The sequence below is a fragment of the Cuculus canorus genome, chromosome 8, assembly GCF_017976375.1.
Source record: "Cuculus canorus isolate bCucCan1 chromosome 8, bCucCan1.pri, whole genome shotgun sequence".
In the NCBI taxonomy this organism is placed as follows: domain Eukaryota; kingdom Metazoa; phylum Chordata; class Aves; order Cuculiformes; family Cuculidae; genus Cuculus; species Cuculus canorus.
In genome coordinates this window covers 31,920,207-31,938,023 of record NC_071408.1, presented here as the reverse complement: position 1 = coordinate 31,938,023, position 17,817 = coordinate 31,920,207, and the positions used below count along the sequence as shown (strand labels likewise).

The 17,817-nt window shown below is 40.1% G+C and overlaps 1 protein-coding gene across 2 annotated transcripts in view; it reads right to left on the bottom strand.

Annotated features, from left to right (window-relative positions):
- The window catches only part of PRKACB (protein kinase cAMP-activated catalytic subunit beta), a 68,438-nt gene that overhangs the window by 35,404 nt on the left and 15,217 nt on the right, over window positions 1-17,817 (bottom strand). The window contains exon 1 of one of the 2 annotated variants that reach the window (XM_009556312.2): window positions 1,647-1,849. The exons of the other annotated variant lie outside the window; for it this stretch is intronic. Within the exon in view, the coding sequence (XP_009554607.1) occupies window positions 1,647-1,833 (187 nt within the window). The 5' untranslated portion in view covers window positions 1,834-1,849. Of the gene's footprint in view, window positions 1-1,646; window positions 1,850-17,817 lie in introns of those variants that run through there. 2 annotated transcript variants of the gene reach the window in all.

Sequence of the window (17,817 nt, the reverse complement as noted above, 5' to 3'; positions counted from 1 at the left end):
ATACTTCAGGGTTATCACTTCAAATAGTTGTTTGCATAAAAACATATTGAAGGAGATGGAATTGTTAGAACGGGATCAGAGAAGGCCACAAAGGTGATCTGAGGGCTGGAGAACCTCTGCTATGAGGACAGGCTGAGAGAGTTGGGGTTGTTCAACCTGGAGAAGAGAAGGCTCCAGGGAGACTTTAGAGCAGCTTCCAGTGCTGAAAGGGGCTCCAGGAAAGCTGGGGAGGGACTTTTTTACAAGGACGTGGAGTGGCAGGACAAGGGGAATGGTTTTAAATCGGAAGGGGGGAGATTTAGATTAGACAAGAGAAAGAAATTCTTCACAATAAGAGTGGGAGGCCCTGGAACAGGGTGCCCAAGGAAGCAGTGGGTACTCCATCCCTGGAGGTGTTCAAGGCCAGGTTGGATGGAGCTTGGAGCAACCTGATGTAGTGGGAGGTATCCCTGCCCATGGCATGGGGTGGAACTGGATGATCTTTAAGATCCCTTCCAATCCAAATCATCCGATGATTCTAAACACATGCGTGCCTCAATTTTAACTGAGCTGAAAATAATTTAGAGAAGTGGAAGCTCAGAATTTATGCGCTTTCATCATTCATCTGCCTAACGAAACCAGTCAATCCTTTCCCATCTCATTTGGAAGACCTAGATTTAATCTATTTTAGGTCGATGCATTAACACCTCTTTGTTCCCATGTTTACTGCTCATCCTCTGATAACAGATTCACTCCCTACTCGTATAATATTTTAAATTGCAAGCAGGGAGATTCATAAACACTGCTTTTTTTCCTGGTAACGCTGTGATACCAAGCATTTCCAATAAGGCCTATTTTCAACAAAATAATTGCGCTATCTCAAATCCATCAATGAATCTGAAATCTGGAACAAAATTATCATCAATTACCATATTGTAACATTTTTAAATGACTATTCAACCACAGAGCTAATAATTGCTTTGCAAAACAAGGCATGGCTTTAGAAGGAAAAAGAACCAAAAATCAAACGTCAATTTACTTAGATTGTGATGTTTTTTAAAATCCTTCACTTTTATCACCCAAAATGCAATCATGAAAACTTTAAATCCATGCAAATAATAAACCATTCAATAATTAAGAGAATGAAGCTAATGATAGTCAGCAGTGTCACAGTAAATTACTACTGAATAGTTAAAACCAAACACAATTTCATAGTTTACCACTGTATAGAGCATTCTGATGTATAAAAGAATGAATATTAAAAAGCCTTGTAATTAGAAGTTCAATCTGTTTAGCAATGTCTGCCTATTCCAAAGTTTAAACATCAAAATCTTTAACGAGTTGTCTATTTTGCTGAAGCGTCCGACTTAATTTGAGGATAAAGGAAGCAATTTAGAAGTAAAACTTGGGGTGGGTGCTTGCCAGAAGCAGTCAATTGCACTGTAGAGGGAAGAAGGGTGGAGAGATCAATTCTCCTGCTGGCTACCAGTCCCTGGAGCTGCCCTCCATCTGTCCTGCGTGACATGAGGTTTTATTCCTCAAATTAAGACCTTCAGATCGTGAATTGTAAAATCACCCCCGGAACGCGTCGCAGGTTACAAACATCTTCACCTCCCAGGCAAACCAAAGAGCGAATCTCTCTAAATCAGCCAAAGTCCCCTACTTACTCGATCTATCCCATAGAACAGCAAGTTCTGAGCAGTGCTGACTCTCATTTTCCAGAGAGGCTCTCTGTTCATGCGCGCTGCTCTTGGAATGCCTATGGAACAGGCGGTTAGCGAACCCTTCCAGCCTTTGGAGCGCGGTGGCCGTCCCTGTGCACTGGTTACAAGGTCCCTCCTTCGGAGCTGCCATCTACGCGCGGTGGCTACTTCACAAAAGCAAAAGAGAAAATACCGGAAGGGAGCAGGACAACCCAGAGCCAAAAGCGCTGCAAGTGTCAGGCTTCCTGTGTGCACTGTTCTCTAACCGCTGCTCTCTTCTGCTTCCTGTCAAGAAACGCTCTGTAACACCCTGGTTTACACTGCTAAAAGTCTGTTTTTATCCCAATCAAAGTCTTTGTTAGTGTTTTTTTTAAATAAGCAATAATTGCTTCAGCATTATTTTTTTCAGCTTTTTAATGTATCACATATTTTATATTTAAATAGACATTTTATGTTAAAACACTAGAAACAACTTGGTCCGAAGGAAAGATTAGAAGGCAGATATATTTTTCTAATTTACCACAACCATTTACGAAAAAAAAAGTGGCAACTGCAGCTCTTCCCCTGCTATCGAGATGGGGTACAACCATCAGCTCAAAAAGCACGACCTGCTACAGGTTTAATTATTACTAAACCTCACGTTTTCAACATAACAGCTTTCTAAGCAAGGGGGTTACTTGCAAGAACTACTGAAGAAATGAATATTTTATTATTGGGAAGGAGTACTATTTTCCTCCTTTTGAGAAAAATCACTCTGAAGTTGAATCTGAGGGTGGTGAAGCACTGGCACAGGTTGCCCCATCCCTGGAGGGGTTCCAGGCCAGGTTGGTTGGGGCTTGGACTAACCTGATCCAGTGGGAGGTGTCCCTGCCCATGGCAGGGAGGTGGAACTGGATGGGCTTTGAGTTCCCTTCCAACCCAAACCATTCTAGGATTCTAATTCTAACATACATACAAACATAACCCCGATACACTTATCCAAACTGAGTTCTGCTTAGTCTGACACTGAACCAAATCTAACATCTTCAGGAATGAAGTACCAGAAGGCCCAGCACTGGCAGAGGCTTATCCAGCAGCACGCTTTCGCACCCAGCTCCAAAGGCAGCTGGAGGGAGAGTCCCAACATCGGGGGCACCAGCTCCTGACATTGCTTATGCAAAAGCTTTACACACAGATCTCTGGCACTGCATACGAAATCTTTTTCATCCACAAGAAATTTGAGTATTTTCAGCCGTAGAATAATAAAATATCATTTTTAACGGCACAAAAATTTCTTCACTGAAAGTGTTCTCAGGCACTGAACAGCTGCCCAGGGAGGCGGTTGAGTCCCCTACCCTGGGGGGTGTTTAAAGGATGGGTGGATGAGGTACTTGGGGATGGTTTAGTAGTGGACAGGTACAGTAGGACTTGATGATCTCAAAGGTCTTTTCCAACCAAGCAATTCTAAGATTCTAAAATACAGGGAAAATAAATAGAAAGCTGCATTTACTAATAGAGGATATTAATTTACGAACTGTGTAACTTTGCTTGCTTACAATGGGTACGCAAAATATTGACACAGGTTTCCCAGTGCATCCTCTGCAGCTTCTTAAAAATTTAGGCTATCCTTAAGAAAGACTGAAATAACTTCTCCCCAATCTGTCTCCTGTCTTACAGTCAATGTGCGTTAAAGCCACACCTCTCGTTTTTCCCCACCATAATTCTTACCAAACAGTTTTCCAACCTCAGCAGATCTCCATCCTTGGACATTATGCAACTATTTCATAACAGCTCTGTGCTTCGGAAAAACTCCATGATGACAAACTGCCTGTGATCATGATCAAACAATAAAATGCCAAGGGACTTGACTTTACTCCTTACATTCCTCCTAACGGGCACTTCCAGAGTTTTTCTCACAGGCCTCTGCCAAGACAAGAGTTTACATTTCTAGAGTCTACTCAAAACACAGAAATGCCCTTTGTTTTCAGGCTCCAGATATACTCTAGAAACATGATTTCTTTCTCCATCATCTGCTTAAATTCTGCAACCAAGTGTCTAAGCATTTACATTTTACATACCCATCTGCAATCCTGGATGAGCACCTGCTCTCTTGTTGGTGACCTGGTAGGGTCAAGTGCTACAACCCTGTCTGGATCCCACTCCAGGTCCTTTTCCAACTTACTCCTTCCAGACTTTTACTGGCTTTGTCGCAGGATCAGTGCTGACTTCTGTGACGCTTTGTCAGTTCAAGGTTGTTCCCAGAAACAGGAGATAGTAAAGGCCACATCTCTTCTTTACACTTCAGTTATTTCAACAACTAGGTCTAACTTTAGTACTTATTATTTATTGGAAGAGGAGCAAGCAATTATTTGATATAAAGTGTTAGCGAGGATTCCTTCATCTTTAAAAGCCTGAGGACCTCACTGAATTCAGGTCTCTGTTGACCAATGAAATATTAATAAGTTGAAAGATGTAGCCAGCACCTATAAAGATATTAATTTGTCTAACTTGAACTTAGAAAATACAGATGTTGATAAGCATTAAGTAACTTTAAAATCTGTTAAATATCACATATTTAACAACCTACAGTGTTCTGTGCTATAAGGCTGTGGAAATACGATATTTCTCTGTTGTTATATAAAGCTTGAGAGAAAAAGACATAAGCCACAGTACACTGATAGCCAGTTCATAACTGATAAAGAAAAGAACATTTTCATCAGGAATTATGTAATTACACACATTTTTGAGCCTTGCCAGGCATGCATAGTGCAGAAAGAATTATGGGTAGAAACAGAGGCAGAAAAAGGCTCCCTGAAGAAGCAGATGTGTTTTGTTTTTCACTATATGTCCAGCACCACGCCACCAGCTTGCATCTCTTTTTACCCACACAGAAGGAAGAGCAGCATTTGCTGATTTCTTACTCCTTTAATGGCTTTCCATTGTGAAACAAAGATTTTCCTAAATGTATATAAACAAAATAAACACAACCAATAAGTTTACTGTTTAACACAACACAAAAAAAAGCAAACCCAGGCAGTCTTAGTGTAGCTTTCTGTGTATATTTTCTCCAGATAGGTTACCCCTTAGGAGAGAGCCCTCGGAGAGCAGCGCTAAGGCTGGGACTGCAGCACTTCTATAAATAGGACTGCCAAGAGGAAGTTGTTGCTATGGAAATGCTGGTCATGTTTCTATTTTGACTCAGTAGACCTCTACTGGCATCTACTGTACACGAGCTTAATTGCAGTAGACAGCTAATTCCTTCACCTCTCATCAGGAAGCATTAATTACGGCTCACGTGGTCAAACAGCATTGTTTATTCTTTCTCTGTAATGATACAAAAGCAATAAAAAAAACCCAAACTAACAACTTAGGGATGGGGGAGGAGGGGAGGGTGGTCGAAAGCAGTGTGGCCAGCAGGTTGAGGGAGGTGATTTCTATCCCTCTACTCTGCTCTCATGAGACCTCACTGGGAGTCCTGTCTCCAGTTCTGGAATCCCCAATATAAAAAGGCTATGGAACTGTTGGAAGAGGTTCAGAGGAGACCACTGAGATGATCCCAGGGCTGGAGCACCTCCCATATGAGGACAGGCTGAGAGAGTTGGGGTTGTTCAGCCTGGAGAAGAGAAGGCTCCGGGGAGACCTTAGAGCAGCTTCCAGCACTGAAAGGGGCTCCAGGAAAGCGGAGAAGGGACTTTTTACAAGGGTGTGGAGTGATTAAGACAAGGGGGAATGGCTTTAAATTGGAAGGGAAAAGATTTAGACTAGACATTATAAAGAAATTCTTCATGAGGAGGGTGGGGAGGCCCTGGCTCAGGTTGCCCAGAGCAGTGGTGGCTGCCCCATCCCTGGAGGGGTTCCAGGCCAGGTTGGATGGGGCTTGGAGCCCCTGAGCCAGTGGGAGGTGTCCCTGCCCATGGCAGGGGTGGGACTGGATGGGCATTAAGGTCCCTTGCAACCCAGACCATTGTATGATTCATGAAAAATTCTTTGCCACATTAGTAGTCACACTCTCATATCAGATTCTGTACTGTATGGTAAAAGACCAGAATTATCAATACTAGAGTAACTAGAACCGTTTTAGTACCTCTTCTAGGAAGCCTGCCTGCATCTTAAATCACCAGCACACTCCCTAGAGGTAAAAAAAAAAAAAAAAAAACAAAAACAAAGCCAATCCAACTGACTCCATTTGGAGCTAACCAATTCAAATTATTGCTTTTCTTTCCTCCAAATCTGGAGTGCTACTCAATTACATGACATTTACGTTCAATTAGGAAAATGTACAAATGAGAAAGAAAGCAAAACCCAAAGTTACTTCATCAGAAGGGACAGTGCTTTTTGGTAGAAGGAAAAAGAACAGAGTGCAAATTAGGACACAGTAGGGGCTTTCATAAAGTATGGTCTGAGTACAAAACAGTTGTGTGAAAATGTGCGCCTCTTCTTGGTTTAGGAACAGATTGTGTATTTCTGCATCTTACTGCTAGACTACAGACTGCCCTGGAGTGTCCTGGTCCCTCCACTCCTACCAGCCTGCTCAGCTTCAGGTATTCTACAAAACAGGGGAAAGACTGAATTAGTAGAGATCTGGCACTATCCCTTGCAGCATCTAGGGTGGAAAACGGCCATTAAACCCCTGGAAAGCTGAGGAGATGCTGCTGGCCCCACCAGAGGCTGTGGATGTGTAAGAGGGTGTTCCAGATGTTTGTGAAACGCTCCTCATACACGTTGTGCTAATTCAGCAGTATCCAAGCTCCAGGAACTTGCGTTAACACAGAGGCATCAGAAGTACAGCTCGGAGAGCAGGATTTCTCCGTATGCTTATTTCTCCGAAGTTAATTACAGGGGGTTGACAGAATTTATGAGTCTTCCACTTAAACGGAATAACATTTGCTGGTTTTAAGACCAAACAAAGTGCAAGCTACAAAAATTTTAAGTACTTTTAAAACTCACTGTTCAGTATCAGCCGTTCATCTGTAACATACTGTATAAACACAACTAAATGCCTCAGATTTTATAGAGGGGAAATAATTCAGACACCAACTTTCTCATCACTGGCTGCTTTCTTAGTAGAAAGTGCAAGGATATGCTTTCCTCCCCCTGTGGTGGGTTTTTATTTATCAATTATAATTGTTCATTTCACCTAAGGTGAATTTATTTACTAGCAGTCTGGAGAGATTCTTTAATAGTATTTGCATTTGGATATAACAGAAATTATTTATCAAGTCAAAAAAAGAACCAATTTAAAATGAAATTTTTCTCTTCTACTTATGAAGGGTTTTTCCAGCACTTGACTTCTGAGCCCATGGTATCCTTCGGTATGCCTAAGCAATACTTTACAATAAAGGCCAAAGCACCTCAAGCTCCGCCGGGTCTCTTGGAATTCAGAGAACTTCTTACTGCCAGATCCAATTGCCAGTAGGCAGAACATGAGGCGATTTGTGTTCCTCTCTTACACTTACAGAGAAATAGATGACTACAAATACATTTAATTTATTCTAAACCTCATTTAAACCTTCTCTTCTCCAGGCTGAACCACCCCAACTCTCAGCCTGTCCTCAGACAGCACGTGCTCCAGCTCTCGGGTCATCTTCATGGCCTCCTCTGGACTCGTGTCATGTCAATACATCCAAACCTTTAACTCCATCCTCACCTCATCTCAAAAGCCAAGAGATTGACCGGATTCGGGAACAGCTGCCACAGAGCCAGGAATGAACACCTCCCAGGCAAAGAGCTTTCAGAGCCCTGCTCTGAAGATTAATTATAAATTGCTTAGGCTTATTACGCGATCCCTGAACTTACGGAAGAAGGCCAAGAGAAATAAGTTGACTGTTCAACGACAGGTTTTCTGTTTGTTTATAAGACACCGCTGGTATCACTTTTTATTTATCCTGATGAGCAGAACTCTCACAATGAAAACCTCCCCAAACTGCATGCAGGAAACCTACGCCAGTCGGAATTTGGGAACTGTGACGTATGACAAACATCCAAATATTTTCGTCCTTAAATGAGAGATCTGTGCCAAAAAGCCTGGAGCGGCAGAAACGTGCGTGTGCGAAACAACCAACAGCTCCACCACACACCTCTGCACACTCAGGGAGAACAGGATTTGACTAGACAAATTATGGAGGATTCCTGCTAGTAACTGGGAATTATGGGCATTATATTTGTGATTACAACTACAAAAGTCTACCTCACATGATTGCATTGTGTGAGCCCTTCCAATTTCTGGAAAGCAGAAACCCCTCTAACTTGGCAGAGCTGGAAGAGAGTCTTCCTTGAATTTATTATCCAAATTTACTTGAAACATGCTTAACATTTTCTAAGTACTAGAGGCTTCTTTTCTTCCTCCCGGAGGAACAAAGATGTTTTGCTCAGAGCTGCACCCAGATGCTCATAACTTTTCCTAACCACCCCAATACAGAGTCGTTATTTCTGGGAGTCACATGGCACGTGGGAAGACTCTGGTTTTATTCCAATTCCTTTTAAGTTAAACTCTATCCAAGTAAACTGCCAAAATGAGGTATCGGTTGCAATACATTGGGTGAATTTTTAAACTGATTTCCACTATAAGATCCACCTTCTTCCACTCTTGAGGGGGGTGGGTGGGAGGAAACACATGGCATCCCATTTCAATGAAATATCAAAATAATGAACTTCATAACGGCATTTGCTGAGCCCTCTCCTCACCCTTTATATGTAACAGGAAAAAAACAACACAAATTACACGGAATGAAAGCCTAAACGAACACTGACCTGAAGTGAAAAGGACTGCTGATGTATTACTAGGTAACCTTCTTTGATTTCCATTCCTTTACCTCTGTAAAGATAACGCTTTCAGAGGAAAATATCGACTGATTTATCAGCCAAATAAGGCAAATGATACATTATTGTAATTTAAAAAATGCTGCTGGTACCTCATTTTGCTCTAAAGTTGTGCAAATATAACAACACAAACACGCTGTGTAATGGAATATGTGGTCCCCAGAGTGTTTGATAGACATTCAGCACATCAAACATGGCCAAGAACTGGATGATTTTAAAGGTCCCTTCCAACCCAAACTATTTTATGAACTATGCTAAGTTCTGGCTTTTCAGACTCCCCACTGAATTCAATTTTAAGTTCAACTTGGTTTGAAATCTACATTTGTTTTACCTTTCCAGGTATATCTGTGCAAACCTATTACATCCACCAAAGTAAAATGCTACTTGGGCACACTCAATATAGTTTCTTACAGAACTTTTAAGAGCGCAGAATTAATAGACTGGTCCTGAAAAACACATCAGAATGGGAATACATTACTTCAGTCCTTAATGATCCAATTCTGAGTCTTATAAATTGCTAAGGATGTTGCGGGGCTAAAACATAGATAGGGAAAGATGAGTAGAAAGAGAAAGGAAGAAACGGGCAGGAAGTGATCATGAAGGAAATTACTTGAACTAACTCAAATTGTGCTGCTCTTTCCTTGGTTAAGACAAAAGCAGCACTAGAGGATTCATTACTCAGCTGGATTTTGCTAACGGTTTAAAACCTGTTCACTTCTTGTTCTTTCTAGAGATTCAGTTATCACAATAACTGGATTAACTACATTTCTGTACCCTCCTTATTCTCTTCAGGTACGTGTTCATTAAGACCTCTACCCACGAGCTAATTAAGAGCAGATTAAATACAACAGGAGTCCATACCCCATTAGTGATGACTACTTCAATACCTCTAAATTATATCCACCAGCGACTGGACCGATCTATGTGGTGTGCCAGCCCCTATGGAGACCGATATTTCAACAGTAAAAACACACCATACAGATGTCAAGCTCTGAAGGTATCTTATCTCCTCCTCTTGTGTAAGAGAACTCAACTTACCAAGCCTAGGAATGGAGCAGCAGACTCTCCTCTCATAACTGAAAATATACATATTGCTTGTTCAGGTTTAAGAACAGTCCTTAATTAAAGTACCTGATTAATGTTCATCACCACCCTCCACCAAGACTGTAGCACTTAAAATTGTACATAGTTCACCAATCTGTTTTTTCACACAATTAACAAAGCAGACTTGGCTCACTGTCCAAAAGCAAATGTCTCCACCTTCTCCCATGCTTGCTCCACACGCACTCACTTGGCTGTAGCCGAGTTCCTTCCTAACACCCTGCCCAGCCTACACGGAAAAGATTTATTAATCTAACCTAACCTAAAAATCAGCTGCTTACTCCTTAATTACAAAACTTCAGCTAGGAGGTCAAAGCCTTATACTTTGCTGGAACGCTTACAGTCTCAGCCATTCATGTTGAGACAAAATTTCTCTTCCTTCCTCCCTCTAAGGAAAAACCGGTATGGATATACCCACTCTAAGAGGAAAGACTGCCGATACCCCGGGTACCGATTTTGTTCTACTGAAAGCAGCCGGCTCAAGGAATACAGATAGGAAAAGCACACTTACGGCAGAACTCCAAACAAATCCGTATCTAACCACCCCGATAATAAAATGCTGGCACTCACCTAGAATAGATATGAGAATGTAGGTTAACAAACTCAGCCTGAACCCTTCTGTCTTCTCCTCGTCTACAAATTCTTCTCAATGCTATAAAAAAACTGTAACCCATTCTTGGTAAATATCTTAATCCTGAACATCACATATGAGCACCATTATGTGAATATGTGTTATGCAGTGTTTTAAATAACCAGAACCTCTCTCCCTTCCTCTCATTTGGACAGTTTTGACTGAAATGATTTATTTCACACCCTGAAAGAGACAAATTGCAGTTTAGGGACACTCGATAGGGCACAGCCACCTGGAGGACGAGAGGCCACACATTCACATCCTGTACAGTGGGGCCAAGCTCAGGTGTCCTCTCTATCTGTCTTCAAAGCATCCTTTTGCGCCCTTGCTTTTGCAACCAAATAGCTCTTTGGTATCATTTTATCCCACAGATTACACATTCAAATATGAAGTACATTCCATCTGTTTCCATTACCTTATGCGTAGTTTAAAAATAATCGGTAGCCTGAAACTTAATCTAAAACATCTAAATATGGAAATAATTTCAAACAAAATTGACTGCTTTTCGTTTAAATTACAAAAAAAGATTTATTTTAGTGTTTCACGCGCTTAAATTGGCACCCTCAAGTTCAAATGGGTTTTTTTATTGCATCAGCCAAGAAAATGGATAAATATCAGCCTTCTGATATTTACTGATAAGTAACCAATTTAAACTGGCTGACATAGTACAAATTAAGAGAATAAAACACTTATGGGAAAAAAAAGCCACATTTAATGTCTGATTTTCGTCTTAAGTCAAATAAAAATCAAGTTACAGTCTCTTATGAAAATAATGTTGATTCAAAGAGTGAAACAGATCTTTTAAAGGTGCAACAGTAATATTTACACCAGACATCTTGAGATTAAGCACTGATGTAACAGGTTGAAATACAGAAGATAAAGGAAACTACGCTTTCTGCTTTGCTTACAAATAATTAGCAAGCTGTTAATACACAGCTTAAAAGATAAACATCTTCCTTTTCTGCCACTATGTGTCAACTCCAGGCACTACTATGACACAAACATGGGGAAAACACGATATTGGAATTCAACAGAATGTCTCTGACACTCAAAAATAAAACTTTTGCAACAGAACTGGGGGAAAAGCAAAAAGGAAAGAAAAAACAAAGCAGAGGACAGGCTACAAGGCAGGGAATAGAGTCCTGACGCAAGGCTGCGTTAGGGAGCCGACGTGGGACAGAGGTAAAACTGAAACACAGAGCTAAGGAAGGGCAGGATGTGGCTCTGCATCTGCAATAACTACTGTGAGTGGAGGCAAAACCCGAGTTTCAGCGTAAGTTATTGAGTAAGAACAGGCATCTCCACCATTTTTTTCCTCAATCTATTACGACAGTTTTATTCTAGGTTAAAAAAAAAAAAGTCTGGTGCCAACCACAGGTCATTAAAGAAACAGAATCAGGCAAAAGAATGAGGGATGTCGTACAGCGCGAGTCCCAAGGAGCGTAGGCAAAATTTCTTCAGATGAGCAGAGGTTTGCCCTGTCACTGTTCATGGAGAAGCAGAAAAAAGCCTAACCCTTCCCTGTCTTCATTTTTAAGCCTTTTAAACTGAAAGGACAATGCTCCATGTCTTAATACGATTCCACCCTCCATTCTGTTTTAGAATTCATTTTAGATGGTCAAAGGCCAAAACCTGATTCAACCCAATCTCTTTATCTCAACTCTCTTCAAGAAAACTGAATTTACTTACTGACTGCCAACTGTGTGTAAAGGAAAGACATACACCCACTTCTTTAATACTCTTCAATAATGTTCCAACTCCTGACTCAGCAATAACTAACCTGCGATATCAATAACAAACTACAGATACGCTTTGGGCATGCTGAGAAAAGAGAATGTCTCCAACACTGGTGTTTGTTCAATCTTGCTCCCTAATGTTGCTACGGATACCGACTGACATGTTTAAATTGTAGAACTTCATGGCTGCAGCATCACTACCGCGTTGCTGTCTTCACATGAAATAATAAAAACCCAAATCTGACCCTGTTGTGGCACCTCTTCACCCAGAGATGAGGAAGAGGCACGAGGCATGACTTTGGAACCCACCCAGCACCACTGGTGCCTGGCTCACATGCTCCGCAAAGGAAACATCCGCAGGCTACTGGGGACTGCGTTTGTCACCTAAGGGCACTCCCTGGCTTCCCAAATTATGATGCAGTTCAGACGGCAAAGGTAATTAACGTTCCTTTATGATGTTTTGTTAAATACGGATATCATCTCCACGGTGCTCTGGGTTGTTGGTAGTTTTGTCTTTCCGACTGTACAACAGAAAGACTTCAAACAGCAATTACACATACTTATGCTCAAAAGCCAGACTTCAATTAACACATAACATAACATACTCGGAAGCAACTGTGGCACCAACCAGCTCGGTAACATTGCATCTGCTCTTCGATTTATCTGCCTTATTTTACAGCTGCCTCCAACCTAGAAAATATTAAAATCCATTCCTGCACTGTAGATTCTCTCTTGCTTTATTCATTTTCATGGCCATGATAATTCGGTGAGGTGAGATCCTACTAGAAAAGTCCCAACATGGACCACAAGTGGTGGAGATAAAAAGATTCCAACTGACCTTACAAAGGAAGCAGTCACTTAAACATAACTTTTGGGCCTTGAGCCCATGATTATAGAGTAAGAAAGGTAAAAAACTGATTGCTTTTACATTAGTTAATATATTTTTAATAACAGCATCTAATACGCTATGCTTTGAAAAGTTTATACCATACACACAGGGAAACAACATTTCTTTCTTTTGTGTTGAATATAAGTTCATGGAGAAAATGCTTACAAAACACACCACCATAATAGAGTTCTGAGCTCGTGACTTACAGCACACACCTCATTTTCCTTTGCAATATCAGAATGCTTTCAGGACTGAAATGAAGAAAATGAGAGTCTCCCCAGTTTGCTCATTTTGAAAAAGGACCTACACAATTCACCTGAGTTTGAATTATGTTTTCTTTTTATTTTTTTTTTTTAGATTAATAAACACAAAAGCCTTGAAACACGGCCAGAAAGACCAATGGATCACACAGGACCCTAGCAGGAGGCACTCTACCCAGAAATATATGAGAAACCTGCCCTGCGAGAGAAGCCAAAAGTTTGCAAAGTACTTTCCCAGAGTCCATTTAGTTAAAAATAGATAAGTAGTATTATGATACAGCAGTCACATGTGGTACATTTGATCTATTTTGAGCTAAAATTAATAAGCACTTTGAGAACGTGAAGTAAATTGATATACTAATTGCCATAAAGTATAGTTTTCTCTCTGTAACAGACTGGCCAATTTAAATGCACGACTGGTGAAAAACGAAGACGCACATGAATTTAAGTTACTCGAAGTGTTACTATCTGCTTCCAGTTATTAGAAGTCACCTCACTGTATTGCTGCATGCCTAAGTCCCTCAAAAGTTAATAGTTTAATAAATACTTGCAGTTAGTTGCCAGCTTTTCAGATGAAAGACTTGGAAGTGCCAAGCAATTTTAAAAAGCCAATTATTCTCTTAAAAGCTGTACTTCTCCCAAGAGCAATTCAGAAATGGTTAAAAGCAATCGGACTGTTAAGCTTGATTGCATTGCCTCTGCCTTGTTTTTCTGGAACATCGTGACGGAGAAGGAAGGATTTAGACAATCATATGACTCCCAAGTTTAACAGCCCAGATTTTCAGTGCATCAAACCTAAGTAGGAAGGTCAACAAATACTGTGGTTTGACCTCAGATAAGAGCCAAATCATATCTACAAACCGTTTGCAGACTGTGACGCCATAGCCTGATACAGTTCTGTCATTATTACAAGGTGGGCTTTTGATGGGGGTTTCGGGGCACTTCAGAGTGTAGCAAAATAAATTCCCAGCAGTTGCAGCAAGAAAAGGCTTCTCACCAGGATCTACTCCCTTATTCCCTTCTCACAATCCCAAGTGTTCTTTTTTAAACTTCAGGCAATATCTATAAAAATCGATGTCTTCTCAAAATTAATAAATTCCTCCAACTTGAGCATAAAAATAGACAAGCCACTGGAAAAGCTTCTGTATTACCCCTTAGCTTTGTTGTATGATCAAAAAATAGTAAGCAGAAATTTAACCGGCAGCGAGTAAAGTGAACTAATCCACTACCAACCTACTGTCAGACTAATTATGGATATTCATGAATAAAGACAATAATTGACTAGTAGAAGTTATTGCCTTTTTTAGGAAGACATTAACAAGTTGAACTGTATAAACAAGTACTTGTCTGTCTAACTTATTTCAAACAGAAAACTGTAAGAAAACACCATTTCTCATTTTGCTATTCAAAAGCATTAAAAAAAGAGTTGGCTTTAGCATCATTTCAGTACCCTCAGCAAGGCCATCTTTTACATAGGCTTTGTGACAACGGCTCCAGCAATGTATCCATTTTTCCATGGACTGACACCTCCTACAGCCCAAGCGCACTGAGCTGCCCTGGCAGTTGGTCAGGATTAGGCAGTGAAGGAAATGTATCTGGGATCCCTTGAATAGGGTGGAAAGATCTACACAACCCTGCGAAGCAGCAGGACACGCTGATGATGAAGGCTACTGGATGCCATCCTTGAAATGTAGATGCTATCCCTGCAACCAGTTCCTTCTACCCCGCTACTCCCAGCTCCATGTACCAGTGCTTTGCTGTTCCCCAGGATGAACAAATAGTATTTGGGTGCCTGTTTCACAAAGTAGAAAGAATCGTAACTGCCACAGAAATCTATATAAACAGCACCCAAATACTTCAGAGGACTCTGCGTATCACGCACCCCAAGAAACAAAGCCTTTATTAAATCAAACAGGGCTCCCTGAAACAAAGGGAAACATTTCATCTTCATCTCTGCATGCCTTAGTTCCCTATTTTTGAAGTGGGAATAAGAAAATCTCTGCATTTAGCAGGGTTTTGTAAAAGTGAATTCAATGTTTGCTGAAGAGTTCTATAATAAGGCAATTATTCCTGTAATGATGTGCAGCAAATAAGGTAGTCAGACACGCACTGAAAATAAAGTAAATACAAATAAAACATGCTTAATGAGTACGGCTTTGTGTCCTGTGCACCGAGAGCAGCAAGATCCCTTGGGGTGGGAGAAAGGAGCAGCACATAATCACACAGTTTTCACCAACAACACATACCTGCAAGGGAGCTCAAATACAGCCACCCAGGTAATTTTAATTCTGCATTTCCCATCTTTTAAAATTTAATTTTGCAACATCACTATTTTTCCTTTCCTTCTTTCTCATTTAGATTACAAAAACTTCAAGGTTTTTAAAACAATAACCTAAGAGCCAAGTATAGCCTTGTGGCATCATCGAGATTAAGAGGCGGTTCACAGTGGACCCTCTCAGAAACCTCTGTCACATCACCTATGACAATCTCTCTCCCAGAAGTTGCCAAACAAAAGAATGGTAAATTTGGAAAACACTGTGTTTCTTTCCTCTTTCTGATGACAAATAGTTCTGTTATCTCTTTGCCTTCTTTTCAATTTCCTTCCTAATCCCTACATTTACTTTACGGACACCGTGGTTCTGAATCCTACCCACTGCCTCTTTACAGTCACAGACAGAATCTTGCTATTTCCTAACTCACAATATAGGAATCAAACAAGTTGTAGCATCCCAGCTTAAAAACCCTATAACGTCAGAACTGCTAAGATTTCAAGTCTACTTGAACATTACCCCTTATAACAGAATGGAGAAAGTTGGTCCAATACCGCACAGAAGAATTATTTTTTGTTCCATCAAGTGATTAGAATGGTAAGAACATAAGCATGGATGAAACTATGGTTTCACTTTATTCTCTATACATTATATTGCTAAACATTGGGTAATGTATCAAATCCAATAGGTTTCACAACGAACTTAAACAGAAAATAGTTTGAAGTGATGTATGCGTGTTACTGTATAAGCTCCAATTGGAACAAAGCCATAATGGAGACATAAAATTGACCTGTCCAAATCAGACCTGGATAGAAAGGCAGCTTGAACTTTAAAGGTACAACAAAAAGAGAGGGAGTAGAGGTGTATCCTCATTAGATCTGAAAGAAGAATCATAAGGATATATAGAAATAAGAGAAACTAGTTCAACTCCTTAATGAAAACCTTAACCCCCTCCCCATGACACTGATTTGAATTTGCCCAATCAAGGAATCCTCTTATCAGAGTTCTGACCATAAAAGTTCCTTTTAAGCCGACTCTTTATTCACAGACAATAGCAGTCTGATAAAACTAGAAGAGTTGCACCAGGGATTTTTTTAAGCTTATACATTTATGTAAGAATTGCAAGCTTTCCTAGCAGCAATAAAGCAGCACTTTTGCAAAATAAACTGGCACACTGCATATATGGTGTGGTCATAGTCTGAGAGAAGCCATTTCTATAGAGAAAGTGTATATCACTATTTAACGACCCAGGAAAGGGAACTGATGTATCAGTTAAAATTAATGTTCTAGCTTGTTTATATAACTAATCAAGCAAAAATCAAATGCAAAGAAATACGACTATGTGGTACAGCAAAATAATCTTCAGGAGAGCACATCTAATTAAAGCTGTAAAGCAGTCAAAGAGAAAAACCACACTGCTAACACAAACCCAGACTGCTGCCTCCTTGATCTGGGCTGGTTACCCATTTCCATCATCCACATACTGGCTGGAGTAGAAATAGGTGAGCTGCTGCTCACCTGTAGGTTATCTTGATTCTATCTGAGGTGATTTTGAACAATCCTATGCTTATCAGGCAAAGTAAGATATCAGAAATCATACTGAATTAAACAAATCTTTAAGCAAAACCAGTTTTAACTAATATCCAGCAGATAAAAATACTAAAATTCGAAGTTTTTCTTCTGAAACAGACACCAGCGCTCACTATTTAAAACATCTCTGTTACCCTGAAGTGCATGATAAAAATACCTTCAGGAAATACAATGAGTTAAAAAGTACCCCATGACATCCTGTTTCAACACGATGCACACATCCATGTTTTAAAAGGGGAAATGTCTTCCCATTTACCTCAATAGGTGCAGGATTTGAGGAGTAAAGTTTAGTAAAGAATCACACTCTTGACAGCCTGTGGTAATTTCTACACCAGATTTCAGAGGACGGAACAGTAAGATGCAAAACACATGGTATCTAAACTCCTGTTGGCAGTAAAGATACATCCTAAATTCAACATATTTTCTTTTAGTGAGACTACTAAGAGTGCTTGTGATTAAAATCACTGAATGGAAAGAACTTCACAGAAAATCCTCTTCAATAAAGAAGATACTCACATTTTTTGTTGCTACATGTACTAAAATAGAAACACTCAATTAAGAAAAACTGTCCTGATGCTCATAAAATAATGTCCCTAAACCAGACTATCTTGGTTAATAAATCACCAATATTGCATCATGCAACTCGAATTAACAAATGTTGTGCTTGCATTATCTAACAGAATACCAGAATATCTGATTTCATTGTGAAAAGTCTTTCAGTTCTTAGAGTGAAAGTTACTTCTTAAAAATCCTTTTGATAAGAAGTTAAGAAATGCACTGAGGTAAGAAAAAAAATTAATTGTACCACACTAGTATGAATTTTCAACAGAAGAAAAGCAAACTCTTACCCATTAATTAAG